The sequence below is a fragment of the Penaeus monodon genome, chromosome 16 (genome assembly GCF_015228065.2).
Source record: "Penaeus monodon isolate SGIC_2016 chromosome 16, NSTDA_Pmon_1, whole genome shotgun sequence".
NCBI lineage: Eukaryota > Metazoa > Arthropoda > Malacostraca > Decapoda > Penaeidae > Penaeus > Penaeus monodon.
In genome coordinates this window covers 44,196,640-44,215,160 of record NC_051401.1, presented here as the reverse complement: position 1 = coordinate 44,215,160, position 18,521 = coordinate 44,196,640, and the positions used below count along the sequence as shown (strand labels likewise).

The 18,521-nt window shown below is 45.1% G+C and overlaps 2 protein-coding genes across 2 annotated transcripts in view; one reads left to right on the top strand and one right to left on the bottom strand.

Moving 5' to 3' along the window:
* Nucleotides 1–5,129, top strand: part of LOC119583062 — a 47,627-nt gene extending 42,498 nt beyond the window's left edge. Inside the window, 6 exon segments of the mRNA XM_037931571.1 lie at nucleotides 456–993; nucleotides 995–2,563; nucleotides 2,793–2,943; nucleotides 3,084–3,220; nucleotides 3,423–3,689; nucleotides 3,989–5,129. Coding sequence (XP_037787499.1) covers nucleotides 456–993; nucleotides 995–2,563; nucleotides 2,793–2,943; nucleotides 3,084–3,220; nucleotides 3,423–3,689; nucleotides 3,989–4,189 — 2,863 coding nt within the window. The 3' untranslated portion in view covers nucleotides 4,190–5,129.
* A 5,451-nt stretch (nucleotides 5,130–10,580) lies between these two features.
* Nucleotides 10,581–12,659, bottom strand: LOC119582835. The gene is made up of 5 exons (XM_037931305.1): nucleotides 12,477–12,659; nucleotides 12,142–12,341; nucleotides 11,921–12,009; nucleotides 11,387–11,547; nucleotides 10,581–10,857 (listed from the first exon to the last, which is right to left on the bottom strand). The coding sequence occupies exons 1-5, from the start codon at nucleotides 12,628–12,630 to the stop codon at nucleotides 10,673–10,675; spliced, it is 789 nt and encodes a 262-aa protein (XP_037787233.1). The 5' UTR covers nucleotides 12,631–12,659; the 3' UTR covers nucleotides 10,581–10,672.
* Nucleotides 12,660–18,521: the final 5,862 nt, after the last annotated feature.

The following is an 18,521-nucleotide window of genomic DNA, read 5'->3' as shown; positions in this document are numbered from 1 at the left end:
TTCATATAGAATCTATTTTTTTTCTGATATTCTGTATTTATGGCAACCTTGCGGTATTGGTAATGAAATAACACGGAGACTATTTCGTAATTTGTGACGTTGGGCGGCAGCACCTGACGTGTTTCCGACGCTCGACGCCGGATGTCCGCGAGGTAACTTAGGCAACGCGATGTTCCGAAGGGGTGCGCGCTGCCGTAGGGCCGGTCGAGGGATTGGAATGAAGCACTTGGTATTTCATCTTTTGCAAATTGTGGGTACACCTTTTGGTACTCCAGTCTCTTTGTTTTCTACTTCTTTTATGCTTATCCTTCCTTGTTGCTACTGCTGTTGGTTTCTTATTACCTTTCTCACCCTCCCCTCCTTCCCGCCCTTTATGTGTGCATATTTGTTTGTGCTCGCATTTTTGTCCATTTATCCACTGTAATGTAAGCCCATTTCCTTTCGCAGGGTGTGTGAAGGAGCTGCGATGGTGCGTCCTGTGAAGCCCGAAGCGGAACCCAGCTGATCCCGGCAAGCGTCCCTATGATGAGCCCATGGATGGTCCTGCCCGCCTTCCTGCTATGGGGGTGGGCGGCGGGCGGGGTCACACTTTCTCTGTCTTGTGGGCGTTGTGAAGGAGGGCCTGACGGGTACACGTGCCCCAGCTCAGATAGTGCCCAGGCGTATGTGCTCAGGGCACTGCCAGATCAGGTTCTCCGCGTGGAGTGTCGCAACAATGTGGGGGACTTTTCGCTGTTGAAGGACTGTAATTTCACCACATTCAGACAGTTTGAGTTTGAGAGATGCCCACTGCCCGACGTGTCGTTTGGCGAGGTATTCCGGAGGATAGGAGTGCCAAGTGGTGATGTGAAGTCCCTCAGCTTCACGGCAGGCTCCTGGAATGCTTCCTCGGGTCTGCAAGAATGGCACTTGGACTCCCTCACAAACCTGCAAACGCTGCAGCTGGTTGACAACAACTTCACTTCCTTCCCTCCTGCTCTGCTGACGAATACTCCCAAAACTGGAGTTCTTTAGATTTATAGGAAATCGGGTGGGCAGTCTCCCGCACACCATGTTTGCAAGCACACCGAATCTCGTCATGGCTGAGCTCGGGAACAACGGACTCACCAGTGTACCTGAAGACCTCTTCGCCAACCTCACAAAGCTGCTCAATGTTAGTCTCTGGAACAACCAGTTGACCGATATACAAAGAAGCTTATTTTCAGACATCACAGGACTCAGATTTCTAGACCTGAGAGACAACTTCCTGAGTGACATCACAAATAGGCAATTCCAAGGAATGAAAATACTAAAAAGACTCAACCTTGGAGGAAACAGAATCAGCAATTTAAACAAGGATTCGTTTGGGGATCTCAGGAGCTTGGAAGAACTCGAGCTTCATTCGAACTGGCTTGAAAACTTACCCACAGGCATCTTTGATAACCAGAGGCTGATGCAGAAACTGATCCTGAGAAACAACAGTTTGAGTAAATTGCCAGACAGAATATTCCAAAAATGCGAATCCTTAAAAATGCTTGATCTGAGCGTCAATAATTTGCAGTACATTGAAAGATCACAGCTTCCCACTCCTAAAACTTCTCTAACATATCTCAATTTGGGAAGCAACAATATATCATTATCTGAAGACTATATAAGTGACAGTGGGGCCCAGTTTATCCCTTATGACTTCCCTCTGTCCAATCAGTTGGAGCTGCAACACATTTTCCTAGACAACAACAGGATCAACCATATTCCCTCTTCATTTAACAATTTGTTTGTTGATCTGAAAACCATTGACCTTTCCGGGAATTTGATCAGTTACTTGGATTTTCCCTCCATACACTTCATCTCAGATGGTGTCAAACTGAACTTGAAAAATAACCTAATAAAGGCAATCAGTCTACGTCAGTTGAAGTTTTGGCCGATTAAGGAAAAAATCAAGAACGTGACATTGTCACTTGAGGGAAATCCACTTGTTTGTAACTGTTTACTTTACATATTTGCAAAGATTGTTCAGGAAAAGTCAGAATTACTTAGTAAAAGCTCATTTCAGGTCTTAATTGATGATGCTGATAAAGTAACATGTATCAGCTTAGAAAACAGGAAAATGCATGTGAAGACGCTCGATTTCAAAATGCTGACATGCGAACTGGAACAATGTTTGGACAATTGTACTTGCTCATGGCGCCCACATGATGAGATGTTCATTGTAGACTGTTCTTTTAAAGATATGAAGGAAATTCCCATGCCAAGCAAGGACATATATAACCTCAAAAACTATTCCGTAACACTAAACCTGATGAACAACAGCATTGCAAACTTTGATGGCCTCGACCATCCCTTTTACACCAAATTAGCTAACCTGACCATTCCCTACAACAAAATCTCCCACATCAACGAGTCAGACCTTCCAGACAACTTAAAAGTCCTGGACGTGCGAGGGAACAACCTGACTTTCTTATCAGCCACTACTCTTGACTACCTCAATGTCACAGACATGACTCTTAGCCTTGGAGACAACCCCTGGACTTGCAATTGCGACATGATTGACTTCTTCACCTTTCTGCAAGTCCCCGAGAGAAAGGTAATTATCACAAATGTGTTATTTGCTTAATAAAAGATTTTTTCATTTCAAGTACAGCCTCTTATTTTGTTTCTGTACAAATAGTCCTCTCGACTTCCTACAGTGAAAGATGTGACAGTCAAAAAAGAACAAATCATCATAATCACAGAGACTACTCATATCTAATATATAATGAAATAGAAACATTTTGACTATCTCTCTGTATTTTACAAGTACCCTGTCTTTCTAGGTACTGGACTCCAACAACATTAAGTGTGCCAGTGATGGTGAGGAGCTGTTAAGCATCAATGAGTATACCATCTGTCCATCCTTCAGACAACCCATGGTTATTGTGACAATCGTGCTCATCACAGTTTTCCTTCTCCTGTTTGCTGTTCTTGGTAAGCATTTTAGTTTTTAATTCCTGAACGAAGATTTGGATTAGAAGTATGACTAATTTGTATAATTTAATATATGTAATATTACCTAATCTTTGCTACTGTAGACATTGTTTACCTTATGCATACTCCTTTTGTCACAGGTACAATGAGCTTCTATAAATATAAGCAAGGCATCAAAGTGTGGTTGTTTACACATCGTATGTGTCTTTGGGCCATAACAGAGGACGAATTAGATGCTGACAAGAAATATGATGCCTTCATCAGCTATTCTCACAAGGTACATATATTTCAGGTCATCACTGACTGTTGCATGTGTTTACACATTGTAAACTACCAATTTATACTTTCAGTTATATGTCATTGTTTTCTTGGATTGTATATCAACTTAGATTGTATAATGACTGAACGAAATTATAATAGGCCTAATTAATCTTGAATTTTAGATAGTTCACAACAATAATGTTTACACCTATTTCCAGGATGAAGAGTTTGTCAACACAGTCTTGGTGCCAGGACTGGAGTCGGGCGACCCCAAGTACCGCATTTGCCTTCACTACCGCGACTGGATCCCAGGAGAATATATCCAAAACCAGATCTTGCAGAGTGTAGAGGACAGCCGTCGAACTATTGTGGTGCTTTCATCGAATTTCATTGAGAGTGTGTGGGGCCAGCTGGAGTTCAAGGCAGCTCACTCCCAGGCTCTGCAGGACAGAACTAACAGGATTATAGTCATTGTGTATGGCCAGGTTAGTGGGGGCAGTGGTTTGCTTATTGTATTCTTTGTTTCTGATACATATGGGACATGAATGCAAGTAGTTTTTGAACAATTGATTATGAGATCTTTATCATAAGTATCGTTAATTAGTAGCGGTTTGAAAGTTCACCTCTGTATTCTTGAGAAAAGCGAGGTTTCAGTTGTGACTGGATAATGATTTTGTATGCACTAACTAATTTTCAGATACAATCCAAATTTTGATATTCAACCATCAGGTGATAGACCTGTAGCTGCTCGTATTACTCCTATAAAAAATAAACTAATTTACAGGTACCTCCCGAGAGTGAGCTGGACGAGAAGTTACGGCTGTACATCTCTATGAAGACTTACGTGAAGTGGGGAGATGCAAAGTTTTGGGAAAAGCTTCGGTATATCATGCCACACCCACAAGAACTTATACAGAAAAAACAGCAAAAGTGCAAAAATGCAGATAAGCTTGAACTTGTTAAATCAAACTCGAAAAGTGTATAACGCCAGTTTAAGCAAAACTTTTTTGTGCATGCGAGTAACTGGACTACAGTCTTTAACAGTGATGACTCAAAGGTGTTCCAGATATGAAAAGAGATTTATATATTGACAGATGAATATATATATTTATTTAGAAAATTATATGGACTATTCCCAACAGTTCCTCAGATAGTGGGAATGTGGATATAAATGTTGTATGCAGCTAAATTTGTTACAACATTGAGTGTACTACTGGTTGTACTTTTGCCACTTGGCTGTGACCTATTTTATAACCAGGTACATATGTATATAGCAGGTTTATGAATATGTATATCATTCACCTTTCATTTTCATCTACCACTGAAATGCCATTCATCAATCATTTTTCATTAGTATGATGGTCTTGTATCGTTTAAGATATTTTTATGGTAAACAACTGGAATTTTGTAAAAGAGCAAATCATTTTGTCCAAAAGATTAATATTTTACACTTGAATTTTTACGGTGCTTTCATCATCCAATATACATACAGTGCAGTGCAGTCAAATTTAAAAGTTGGTGCTTCTGTTTCAGCTTTTTGATACTGGGACTTGCATAGGTAGTGCTGAGTAAATAGCTGCTTGAAACTAATTTTCTGATTATGACTTTTTTTAAGAAGTGTGAAAGCGCTGGTCTGCAAGAGCTGTGGTCAGTAGATTAGAAAAGTCTGAAATGTACAAGTTATTGGTATGGTATACAGGATAAGTAACTTAGAGAATGAGCTTGCAAATTTCTTGATAGCGGGAGCAAGGGAGCAACACAATGCTCGATAGATAGAAGTGGAAAATGTTGGAGAACAATCCCATTCAATAAATGCTTTTATGGCTTTCATCACGGCTTCCAGTATTATCCAAGCAAGGGACCAGTGTATGACTTTTCTGTAATATGGGCAGGACCATTATATCTGAATAAATAATGAAAGACTTGCTAATATTTTATTACCTATGTGAAGCATTTTTCATTGTATAGTTGTGTTGTCTAATGGGAGGTTTGTTAACCAGAATCTGAGAATTCACATTCCTTAAAATGCCCCCCCCAATCCCTTGACCGTTGTTGTCGTGGGGGGGCTTAGGAGGCAGAGACTGGGACCCAATGATGAGGAACTCCCCAACCTTGGGACTCAGCCCTCGACTCAACTAATTTTGCATGGTCTTTTTTTTTTCTTCCCACTTTTCGTTTCTGTCCCTTCACCAAACCCTTCTGCTATCCACCTCCTAAGGTGTGAGAGCCGTGCTGAAAGGATGAAAGGCTGACTTTGTGCCAGTCCTGAACGGCCTGAGGGAGCCATGGGTACGGTATTCCCCTGATTTAGTTATCTAGCCCTTACCCCTGAGGGGTGGACTGTTTTTATCCCCAACATAACCCAGGCTTACCATGGCCAGTAATGAAAACATATCCCCACTATTAGGGGCAATGAGGCTTGCCCCTTTATCAAATAGCCCCAACGATGTAAACCCACCCGATTTCCTGACCCCAGGCTCTCCTTTGACCACGGCTCCGAATACTGCAATAACTACCCCCTCATCAATGCCTACTAGTACAGTAGCCAACAATCAACCCTTAAGGAACATTTCCACTCTTCCAGCATGCTCAACTTCAACACCTCTATCCCCACAACCTCCAACATCAACCACCCCATCCTCCCTTATTAATACCTTACAGCCTTATTGCCCACCTCTCCATAACACTACCTCCCTCAACACTACTCCATCTTCGTCACGCCCCCGCCCTTCTACTACCCCTATCTCTACAACAATCTTGAATACTCTCTTTAGCGCAGCCAAATGGGACCGATTTTTCGTGATCCCTCCCACAGCTCTCTACTCTGACAACACCCTTCTCTTCCAACAATGTCTCCAAAAACAAGTAGGTAAAGTCTCTTTCCGTAGCCGACCCGACCGCTCCCGTCTTGTCACAGTAACATCCGAAAACCAAGCTATAGCATAAACAAAACAAGCTGACCTATATGGTAACCCCATCCTTGCAGAACCCCATCCAACCCTCAATACTTGCACCGGAACAGTTTCAATCTCCCCAGCAAATTGCCCAGTCTATGACAAAGATTGGTCAGACTGTGGAGAAGACCTACTTGCCTGTCTCACAAACTATATGCAATATCAGTACAATGCTACTCCATTCCCCCCAGAGGTCATCGAAAGAAACCCACTAACATAGCCAAAATTACCTTCCGTAGACATGACCTTCCCTTTAACGTCTACATTGGAGGAGAATCCCTCCCTGTTATTCCATACCAACCTCCTCCACGTCAGTGCCAAAATTGTTGGCGTCTAGGACATCCAGCCAAACATTGCCGTTCCGCAGCCAGATGCCCACTATGTGCCCAACCTGGCCATACCCGATCTAACTACTCTGCACATTCACGCACATGTGCCAACTGTGGCGGCCCCCATAATATATTTTATAGGGGCTGTCCCACCTACAAGTTTGAGTCTGAGGTAGCAACTCTCAGATTGAAACTTGGACTCACACTATATGAAGCCAGACAGGAAGCACGTCAACGTGGTTTCTCTCTTACTCCTTACTCCAGTAATACTGCTCATTCTACCAATTCTCCTAAACCCACCCCCTCTACATCTAACTCCCCCTCTTCTACCTCCTACCTTCCCCAGTCAAACTCTTTTGCCATCCTAAACCCAGACACTCCAATCTCTACTACAGATACTCCAATCACCACTACAACCCCAACACCTTCCCCTCTCCCTCCTCGCACAACCCGTAACAGACAGAACAAACGTTCCACCCCTCTTCCCCTACCACACAAACACCTCCACCTTCCTTTGCCCCTATGCTTGAGACACCAATCCTCTCTTCCCCCCTCACAAGAAATCCTTTATCCCCCAAAACTCCCCAACCAACTCCTCAGAAGAAAAAATATTGAAAATGTTCAAGATTACTTAATGAAACTGACACTCAACCTCCAAATCTTACAACTCCTGCTCCTTTCACACTCCAAGTAACTGCTGATATCCATCCTCCTCCTAACGATATCCCCCCTACACCCTATCCTCCTAACCCCTCCCAACAAAAGCCCATCCCCCCCGACCCCAACCCTGCCCACATTAACCCTCCCACCATCCCCTCTATCCCTTCCACTCCCTCCTTGATACACACGTGAATCCCTTATGTCACAAGTATCCCCTTCCACAGACCCTCTGTCTCCTAATACCCCTCCTAGTAGAACACCAATTCCCACACCTCTCCCTTCTCAGACCTCTCGGTCCTTATCCCACCCTCTAGCTGCTTCCCCCTCAAAATCTCCAAAACATACTACAATCTATATCACTAAAGTATAACTAACCTTCATTGGAATATTCGCGGTTTCCGCTCCCACAGACCTGACCTTTGTCATATCCTTTCCTCTTATAACCCATCTATTGTATGCCTTCAAAAGACCTTTCTTACACATCCTCCAATACCAATCCCCAATTATCATTTTGCTCTTCCCCACATTCCCTTTATGTCTCGTCCATACTTACCTCTGCTTTCCCCCACCTATCCTCCCTTCACCGACCTCCCAACCTATGAGACATCCTTACAGAATCCCACACTTTCTGTTTCAACAACCTATTCTCTTTCCTCAAACGCATACATATCCTCCATCTAATCTAACTCCTTACCACACCCGACTAACCCTTTCACTCACCAATTCCTTTGCCCAGCTTAGACAACTAATCACTAACTCAACCATCCCTTCCCTAACATTAACTATAGTGCTACATGACCTTAGATGTCTAGCACATTTATCTTGCTTTTAACCATTAACCATTCCTTAAAATGTGAAGCACAATGGCTAGGTTATATTTCAACTTGTTTCTTTACCGTTAAGTTACTTGTGCCTACCATAAATTTTTACCAAGGATTCATTGTACTCAATTTAAGGAATGTATATAGAATGTCTCATGAAGATTCAAAGATAACCGGCAATGAACAATGATGAACATGTTACAATTAATGGAATGATTGTGGAAAATGTGAAAGAGTTCACTTATCTTGGGGAGCTGTTTTAACTAATACATATGATTCACCAGAGATAAAAAGAAGAATTCCCATTGCCAAAAACGCCACAATTGCTCTCAATAACATCTGGAAAGACCGAAGCATTACCTTACGGACAAAGCTGAGGTTATTGAACTCATTAGTTTTCCCAATTGCATCATATGGTTCTAAGTGTAGGGTGCTGAAGTAGATAGACAAGAAAAAGATCAATAGTTTTGAAATGTGGTGTTACAGACGAGTACTGCGTATTAGCTGGACAGAGAAGACGACGAATGATGAAGTGCTGAGAAAAATAAATTGTAAAGACCGGCTGTTGGACATCTTGAACAGGAGGAAATTAAAGTTTATTGGTCATGTAATGAGAAGTAAAAGTATTGAGAAAAACTTGCTGACAGGGATGGTGATAGGAAACAGACAAGACTGAGCGACAATATCAAAGATATTTGCGGGCTGTCGATGGTACAAGTGGAAAGAAAAGCGTAAGATCGAGTTTAGTGGCGAAGGATGGTGGAGAGGTCCACGGCTGCTCAAACATGAGCATACCGTTATTGATGATATAGAATGTCACAATCCTTGTTTGGAGTCGAACAGTTGTCCTCCTCACATTACCTTCCTAGTATTAGAATGGCCAAGTGTGTGTACGACACCCATTCAAGCCTATTCTAGTCATGCAGATAGGCCTTTATGATTCACCAGTGTCAGCGGTTATGTAGGTTGCCAGTTGACCTACTATTCACTTATGCCGATGGTAGAGCTGAGCTTAGATCAGGGTCTAGAAACCCTGGTTCAGACGGTGACTAGTATACAGTTTTTCTGCCAGATGCACAGTTTGGCCACAACGAGGGCAGTGTCCATGCAGGCAGTTATGAAATCACTGACCAAGATGGGAACATTGGATTATGATTTAGTAGCAGACTGCCCTGACAAGCACTGCCCCTTGTGTGGATAGTGCCAGATCAACTGGGATACCCAAGAAGTGATACCATTCGCTAAACAACCAATTCCACCCATAAATCCGTTGCTTACCCTCTATTAATTGAATTTTTTCTGCCATAACGGCATATTCAAAATATAACGATAGGGTGGGGGCTTAGGGGCGAGGCCCCCCAGGTTTTTTTTTCTCAGGATATTTGTGGATTTCCAGAATGGTTAATGGTCAAAACAAAATGTGTGCGAGACATAAAAAATTACATGTTATGATAAAGTATTGTGGCGAAAAGGGGTAAAAATGAGCTAATTAGGATAAGTGGAGAGAAGGGGATGAAGAAAGGGAAAAGGAAAGAAGAGAAAATAATAGACACGAGAGCTGTGGACCAAGGTAGGGGCAATTCCCTTCATTAGGCCACAGTCTCCATCTCCAACCCCCCCCCCCCCCGACAAAGAGGAGCAAGGGATTGGGGGAGGGGGGGTTTAGCAAGTAGTTTACTTGCCTGTCATATTGGGCGTACCCTTTAATTACGCCCACTCGTCTGGACATATCTTAACAGACGTACCCTTGTGATCGTACAAAGCCCGGCGGACTTTGCCCGTTTACTGGTCCAAACTTTATTGTACTCACAGGAGGTGCTGGTATCTTTTAGGATCGTCCATCCATACACGGCAGCAAACGATCGAACAACCCTGCCAGACTCCGCACTCATGCGTGTTTATGTGGGCAGGGGTTACCCTGTAAACGGGCTAGTCTGCCGGCTACTGGTCAGCTTTTGACAGATCCTTTGGTTAAGGAACTTAGTGTGGCTGATCTACATCTTGTTTCTGTAAAGTATGTTTCATGATTCACCTGTTATTACATGATTAAAGCGACCTTTTCTCACATGTGTCAGTGCTATACCTTGTACTTGGTTCTTAGAGGTAATGGAATGAAAGATGGCCACGCCACTACAAATCTCAACTATCGTTCAAATGGTCAGTATGAATTTGCGACCTCATATCCACTAGTAAAAATCTGATAATCGCCATTTATATTTTGATTAGATTGCTAGACCGTGCTTGTTCTCTTAATTAACAGTTTAGTACACCAGACAGCTTTTACTCCCCCAGCCAAGGAAATTGCGTTACAGTCCTAGAAGCACAAGGTAATGCTCATTTCAGCTTTATAGGTAGATGACAAATTATATAATCTCTGAGTGCTGTGAATACACTACGTTGTGTTGCCATTGCCTGAGCTGTAACTGGATGACGCTGCTTAGATCTAAATTACCTTCATAATGGAGTAGTTGGGCGCAGATTTATAACACTGATGTTACACTCACCACCGCAAATGCTTTACGCAATGTTTTCCCATGTTTTTTTTCCCCTTTCAATATCACAGGTAAACTTAAAAATGCATAACCAGTCATACGAATAAGAAAACCACTTACAATTGTAAAATATATTTATTAAAATCGCATTATAAATACAAGTCTACCAGCTAAACAAATGGTCAGCTAGAAGAGAAGGCAAAAACATTTTTTTACCCTTTCGTCTTGTTTGGCGAGAAGAAAGACGGTGGGGTTATTTTCACTTTCAAATAAATAAACATCAACATTATAATAAGGATGATTATGATGGCCATTAACCCTAGCACGGTTCCAAAGAATGCAGAGGCTGTGTAACAGTTATTAGGAGTTTGGTTGATAGGAGCTGTAAGTCTGATGCCTGAAAGTAGTGAAATGTGGTAAAAAATGAAAGCAAGTACACTCGCTTTACCTATTGTTACCAATTTATTGCTAACTGGAAATTCGATTCGACTGTACTAAACCCCTACACCGCAGAACACTGTAAATAATATAGCTTAGTTTCAGTAATTGCTCATTATACATGCACATATACAAACAGACACGCGCATATACAAACAGACACGCGCATATACAAACAGACACGCGCATATACAAGCATACATGCACATACACACATGCATACATGCACATACACACATGCATACATGCACATACACACATGCATACATGCACATACACACATGCATACATGCACATACACACATGCATACATGCACATACACAAAATGCATACATGCACATACACACATGCATACATGCACATACACACATGCATACATGCACATACACACATGCATACATGCACATACACACATGCATACATGCACATACACACATGCATATATAAAATATACATGCATCCTAAATATAACAAATAGAGCTCTTACTCTCTGAGCCGGATTCGTCGGGCATGTACACCTCTATGCTGCGGTAGAGGTTGACTCTGTCCAGCTCGACTGCGCCTTCGGTCTTGGCATTAGCGTTGTCCTCGGACGCTCGACGTCGCCGCCTGCGCTCTTCCAACGACACGCGGGGAGTGAAGGCCTCGCTAGTAGCAAAGGGGAAGAAGAGGGAGTTCAGTGGCGCGATAATGGATCGGGTGGAAGATGTCCAATTTAAACGTCTTTTAGGGGATTATTGTCGTTAAGTAAAGTGATTCTCCCGAGAAGCTGCTTCAATACAATCCAGTGGAAAAAGGGAAACTTTCACCCGAGCTCGTCTCAAAATCATCACTGAGAAAAAGAATAATTAAGGAAAATACCAAAGACTTTCGAGGAGGATGCAAACCATTCAATGGGGAACTGTATCTCAAGCTAAGTTTAGACAATTGTCAACAAGGCCTTTTCGCATTCCATTTAAATGGAAAGTGTCTAACACTATTAGGCATTATCAAACCATTTCAAGATCGTGCTTCAGCTGACCTGCAAGGCGGCATCTCCTCGCATGCCTTGTAACAGACTTGGACATCGCACTGAAGAACAATCTTCATGGAGGTTGGGAATCTGAAAGCCTAGACAGTACAGAGTAAGTAGAAACATACAAATGAACACATTGCATTAGGTGGTCATTAATTACGCAGCTGTCAGACCTTGATTTTGTTCCGTGTCAAGATAAATTACGACAACATATGAGGGAAACCAACCTTGAAGTGCGCATAGTGTAACGTAACCATATCTCCATTTGGCGAATTATGCTTCTCTTTGAAGAAATGCGAAAATATTTTGGGCTTCACCGAACACCCATTCTCAATCACAGTGGTTTCTCCACTAAATACTCGAGCCGCGGCAGAAACGTCCTTGTGGTCACTCGTGTCCCATTCTATACGGCTCTTTTTCTCACCACCTGTTGAAACCGTGAATTACCAATAGGAGACTATAGTTTTTGTTTACAGTGAGACCGTTTGTGGGGGGGAATGGACTGAATTAATATCTGAAGTTACAAAGGTTGGTAGATAAGTAACCTTCCCCCCAAACTTACCATCGACGGCATAACACGTGAGGATATTGGAGTCAAACCAGTAGACGTTGTCCGAAAGAGTGAAGATGAGCGTCAACACATCGCCCACATATACGGACTCGTCGTTCAGCGGTGGGGCCTGTGGACCCTCCCCGCGCTGGATCTCCATCCACATTTTGGGTCCTGATTAATAAAAACAAAATAAATGTTGGTTTTCTAGGGTCTGGTTAAGATAATCAATAGGAGTTGGTTTATTGCAGATACGCTATCGGTTCTAAATCATTCATGTTCTTTGGCCTGGGTAGAAGGATATTTACTCATATGATACTTCCTGAATAGGAAGAATTATTTAGGATCTGTTAACTTGGGAAAGCTTCAATAGGATCGTCTTTGGAGTTCTAAAAAAATTTTTCCCAAAAAAAGGGGGGGGTTTTTTTTCCCCGGGTCCCCCCCTTTTTGGGGTTTTTTTAAAAAAAAGGGGGGAACCCCCAAAACCCAAAAAAGGGGGGAAAAAAAAAAAAAAAAAAACCCCCCCCGGGATTTTTTTTTTGGGGGGGGGGGAAAAAAATTTTTGGAAAAAAAAGGGGTTTTTTTTTTTAAATTTTAAACCAAAAAAAAAAAATTTCCCCTTTTTCCCAAAAAAAAGGGGCCCCTTTTAAAAAAAAACCAAAAAAAAAATTTTTAAAAAGGGGGGAAATTTTTTTGGGGGGAAAAACCCGGGGGGGAAAAAATTTTAAAAAATTTTTTTTGGGGTCCCCGGGGGAAATTTTTGGGGGCAAAAATTTCCCCCGGGGGGAAACCCCCCCCCCCCCCGGGGGGTTTCCCCCCCCGGGGGGGGGTTTTTTTCCCCCCCCAAAAAAAAAAGGGTTTTTAAAAACCCCCCCCAAAAAACCCCCCCCCCGGGGTTTTTCCCTTTTTTTTTTTTAAAGGGGGGGAAAAAAATTTTCAATTTTTTTTGGGGGGGGAAAAATTTTTTTTTAAAAAATTTTTAATTAAAATTTAATTTTTCCCCCAAAAAAACCCCCCCTAAAAAAGGGGGAAAAAAGGGGCCAAAAAAGGGGGTTTTTCCCCCCCCAAAATTTTTTTTTTTTTAAAAACCCCCCTTTTTTAAAAAAGGGGGGTTTTTTTTAAAACAAAATTTTGGGTTTTTTTTTTTTTCCAAAAAAATTTTTTTTTTTTTTGGGGGGGGGGAAAAATTTTTTTTCCTTTTTTTTCCCTTTTTAAAAAAAAGGGGTTTTTTTTTTAAAAAAAAGGGGGGGGGGGGGGGGTTTTTTTTTTTTTTTCCCCCTTTTTTTAAAATTTTTTTTTTTTTTTGGAAAAAAAAAAACCCCCCCCCCCCCCTTTTTTTTTAAAAAAAATTTAAAAAAAAAAAAATTTTTTTTAAAAAAAAACCCCGGGGGGGGTTTTTTTGGGGGGGGGGGGGGGAAAAAAGGGGGGGAAAAAAGGGGGTTTTTTTTCCCCCTCTTGGGGGGTCCCCCAAAATTTTTTTGGGGGAAAATTTTTTTTTTAAAAAAAAAAAAGGGGGGGGGAAAAAAAAAAAACAAAAAAAAGGGGCCCCCCCCCCCGGGGGGGGGAAAAAAAAAAAAGGGGGGGGGGGAAAAAACCAAAAAAAGGGGGGAAAGGAAAAGGGGAAAAAGGGGGGGGGGAAAAGGGGGGGGGAAAAGGGGGGGGGGGCCCCCGGGGGGGGGGGGAAAAAAAAAAAAACCCCCCCCCCCCCGGGGGGGGGAAGGGAAAACCCCAAAAAGGGGGGGGGCCGGGCCGGGGAAAAAGGGGGGGGGGGGGGAAAAAAGGGGGGGGGGGGGGAAAAAAAAAAAAGGGGGGGGGGGGAAAAAAAAGGGGAAAAGGGGGGGGGGGAAAAAAAACCCCCCAAACCAAGGGGGGGCCCCAACAACAAAAACAGGGGGGGGGGGGGAAAACCCCAAAAAAGGGGGGGGGGCCCCCCCCCCCAAAAAAAGGGGGGAACCCCCCCCCCGGGGCCCCCCCAAAAAACCCCCCCCCCGGGGGGCCCCCGGGAAAAAGGGGGGGGGGGGAAAAAAAAACCCAAAAAGGGGGGGCCCCCGGGCCAAAAGGGGGGGGAAAAAACCCCCCCAAAGGGGGGGGGAAAAAAAGGGGAAAAAAGGGGGGGGGGGAAAAAGGGGGGGGGGGGGGGAAAAAAGGGGGGAAAAAAGGGGGCCCCCCCAAAAAGGGGGGGAAAAGGGGGGGGGAAAGGAAAAACAAAAAAGGGGGGGTTTTTTAAAAAAAAAAAGGGGGGGGGGGGGGCCCCCAAAACGGGGGGGGGGGAAAAGGGGGGGGGGGGGGCCCGGGAAAAAAAAGGGCAAATTTTTGGGGGGGAAAAAAAGGGAAAAAGGGGAAAAAAGGGGGGGGGGGGGGAAAAAAACCCAAAAAGGGGGGGAAAAAAAAGGGGAAAAAAAACCCCCGGGGGGGGGGGAAAAAAAAAAAGGGGGGGGGGGGGGGGGGGGAAAAGGGGGGCCCCCGGGGGGGGGAAAAAGGGGAAAAAAAAAAGGGGGGGGAAGGGGAAAACAAGGGGGGGGGCCAAAAAAAAAAGGGGGGGGGGGCCCCCCGGGGAAAAGGGGGGGGCCCAAAAAAAAACCCCGGGGGGGGGCCCCCTTTTTTCCCCAAAAAGGGGGGGGGGGAAAAAAACCCCGGGGGGGGGGGGGGGGGGGAAAAAAAACCGGGGGGGGAAAACCCAAAAAAGGGGAAAAGGGGGGGGAAAGGGGGGGAAAAAAGGGGGGGGCCCGGGGGAAAAAAAAAAAAAAAGGGGGGGGGGGGAAACAAAGGCGGGGGGGGGGGGGAAAAAAGGGGGAAAAAAAATTTGGGGGGGGGGCCCCCCCAAAAAAAGGGGGGGGGGGGGAAAAAGGGGGGGGGAAAAAAAACCCCGGGGGGGGGGGGCCCCCCCGGGGGGGAAAAAAAGGGAAAAGGGGAAAAGGGGGGGGGGGGGGGGGGAAAAAAAGGGGGCCCCAAAAAAGGGGGAAAAAAAAGGTGGGGGGGGGGGGGGAAAAAACCCCAAAAGGGGGGAAGGAAAAAAACGGGGGAAAAAAAAGGGGGGGGGCCCCCCCGGGGGGAAAAAGGGGGGGGGGAAAAAAGGGAGGGGGGGGGGGCCCCCAAAACCCCCAAAAAGGGGGGGGGGCCGCCCCCCGGGGGGGGGGGAAAAAAAAACCCCCGGGGGGGGGGGGGCCCCAAAAAAAGGGGGGGGGGGGGAAAAAAAGGGGAAAAGGGGGGGGCCAAAAAAAACCAAAAGGGGGGGGGGGGGGAAAAAAAAAAAAAAGGGGGGGGGGGGGGAAAAAAAACCCCCGGGGGGGGGGAAAAACGGGGGCCCAAAGGGGGGGGGGGAAAAAAAAAAAGGGGGGGAAGGGGAAAAAAAAAAAAAAAAAAAAAAAAGGGGGGGGCCCCCGGGGGAAAAAGGGGGGGGGGGAAAAAAAGGGGAAAAACCAAAAATTTTTGGGGGGGGGGGCCCCCCCGGGAAACTTGGGAAAAAGGGGGGGAAAAAACCCCCCAAAAAAAGGGGGGGGGGGAAAAAAAAATTTTCCCCCCCGGGGGGAAAAAAAAAAAAAGGGGGGGGGGGGGAAAAAAACCGGGGAAAAAGGGGGGGGGGAAAGGGGGGGAAAAAAGGGGGGGCGGGGCCCAAAAAAACCCCGGGGAAAAGGGGGGGGGGAAAAGAAAAGGGCCAAAAAAGGGGGGGGAAAAAAAGGGGAAAAAGGGGGGGGGAAAAACCGGGGGGGGGGGGGGAAAAAGGGAAAAAAAAAAAGGGGGGGGAAATTAAAAACCCAAAAAGGGGTGGAAAAGGGGGGGGGAAAAAACCCCGGAAAAAGGGGGGGGGGAAAAACCCCCCGGGGGGGGGCCCCGGGAAAAAAGGGAATAAAAAGGGGGGGAAAAAAAAGGGCAAAAAGGGGGGCCGGGAAAAGGGGGGCCCCCCGGGGGGGGGGAGGGGGGGGGGGGAAAAAACCCCCCAAAAAAGGGGGGGCCCCCCGGGAAAAAAAAAGGGGGGGGCCCCCCCCGGGGGGGGGAAAAGGGGGGGGGAAAAAAAAAAAGGGGGGGAAAAAAAGGGGGGGGGGGAAAAAGGGGGGGGGGGGGAAAAAAAGGGGGGAAAAAAAAAAAAAAAGGGGGGAAAAAAAACCCCAAAAAAAAAAAAGGGGGGGAAAAAAGGGGGGGAAAAGGGGGGGGAAAAAGGAAAAGGGGGGGGGGGGGGGAAAAGGGAAAAAAAGGGGGGGCCCGGGAAAAACCGGGGGGGGCCCCCCCTTTTAAAAAGGGCCCCCCAGGGCCCGGGCCCAAAAAGGGGGGGGGGGGCCCCCCAAAAACAAAAAAAAGGGGGGGGGGGGGGAAAAAAACGGGGGGGGGGGGGGGGGGCCCCCCGGGAAAACAAAAAAAGGGGGGGGGGGGGGGGGCCCCCCAAAAGGGGGGGCCCGGTGCCGGGTTTTGGGGGGGGCAAAAACCCCCAAAAGGGGGGGGGGAAAAAAAAAAAGGGGGCAAACCGGGGGGGGGAAAAAAAAAAAAAGGGGGGGGCGGAAAACCCCCAAAAAGGGGGGGGGGAAAAAAAAACCCCCCGGGGGGGGGGAAGGGGGGGGAAAAAGGGGGGGGAAAAAAAAAAAAGGGGGGGGGGGGGCCCCGGGGGGGGGGCCCAAAAAAAAAAAGGGGGGGGCAGGGAAAAAGGGGGGGGGGGGGAAAAAAAAAAAAAAAAACCTTTGGGGAAGGGAAAATTTTAATTTTTTTATTTTAAAATTAAACCTTTTTTTTTTTAAAAAATTTTTAAAAGGGGAAAAAAAACCCCCCCCAAAAAAAAAAAAGGGGAAACCCCCCCAAAAAAAAACCCCCCCCCCCCCCTTTTTTTTTTTTTTTTTTGGGGGGGGTTTTTTAAAAAGGAAAAAAAAACCCCCCCCCGGGGGGGGGGGAAAAAATTTAAAACCCCAAAAAGGGGGGGGGAAAAAAAAAAAGGGACGGGAACCCGGGGGGGGGGGGAAAAAAAAAAGGGGGGGCCCCACGGGAAAGGGGGGGGGCCCCCCCCTTTTTTTTTTTCCCCCAAAAAAAGGGGGGGTTTTGGGTAAAAATTAAAGGGGGGGGGGGGGGGGCCCCCCCAAAAAAAAAAAAAGGGGGAAAAATTCCTTTTTTAAAAAAAGGGGGGGGAAAAAAAAAATTTTTTTTGGGGGGGGGGGAAAACCCCCCAAAAAAAATTTTCCCCCCGGGGGGGGGTTAAAAAAATTTTTGGGGCCCAAAATTTTTTAAACCCCGAAAATTTTTTTAAAAAAAACCCCTTTTTAAAAAAAAAAAAAAAAAAAAGGGGGAACTGGAAAGTTTAAAAAAGGGGGCCCCTTTAAACCCTTTTCCCAAAAAAAAAGTTTTTTTTGGGGCCCCCAATTTTTTTAAAAAAAAATTTTTTTTCCCAAAAAAAAGGGGGAAAAAAAGGGTTTTTCCCCGGGGGCCCCCTTTTTAACAGGGGAAAAAAAAAATTTGGGGGGAAAAAAACAAAAGGGGCCCTTTTTTTTAAAAAAAGGGGGGGGAAAACAAATTTTTGGAAAAACCCCCTTTTTTTTTTTTTTTTAAACCAAAAAAAAAAAAAATTTTTTTTTTTAAAAAAGGGGAAAAAAAATTTTTTTTTTCCCTTAAGGGCCCCTTTCCCCCCCGGGCCCTTAAAACCCCCAAAGGGGGGGGGGGGCCCCCCCCCCCCTTTTTTTTCCGGGGGGGGGGAAAAAGGGAAAAACCCCCCCCCAAAAAAAACCCCCCGGGGGGGGGTTTTTTAAAACCCCGGGGGGGGTTTTTTTTGAAAAAAAATTTTTCCCCTTTTTTTGGGGGGGGGTTTTTTTTTAAAAAAACCCCCCCCCCAAAAATTTTGGCAAAAAGGGGGGGAAAAGGAAAAAAAAAAAAAAAAAAATTTTTTTTTTTAAAAATTTTTTAATAAAAAACGTTTATGATTACGATAATTTAAACCGCTTTTGTAGGAGCTGATGATCAAGGAGCAGATCATTTAACAAGTCTGGTTTAAAAACGAGTCCATACTGATCTCCTTTTGGGCCGCCAATAAAATAGTTAAATACAATCAAAAAAAATGAACCATTATACTACATGCAGCAACAA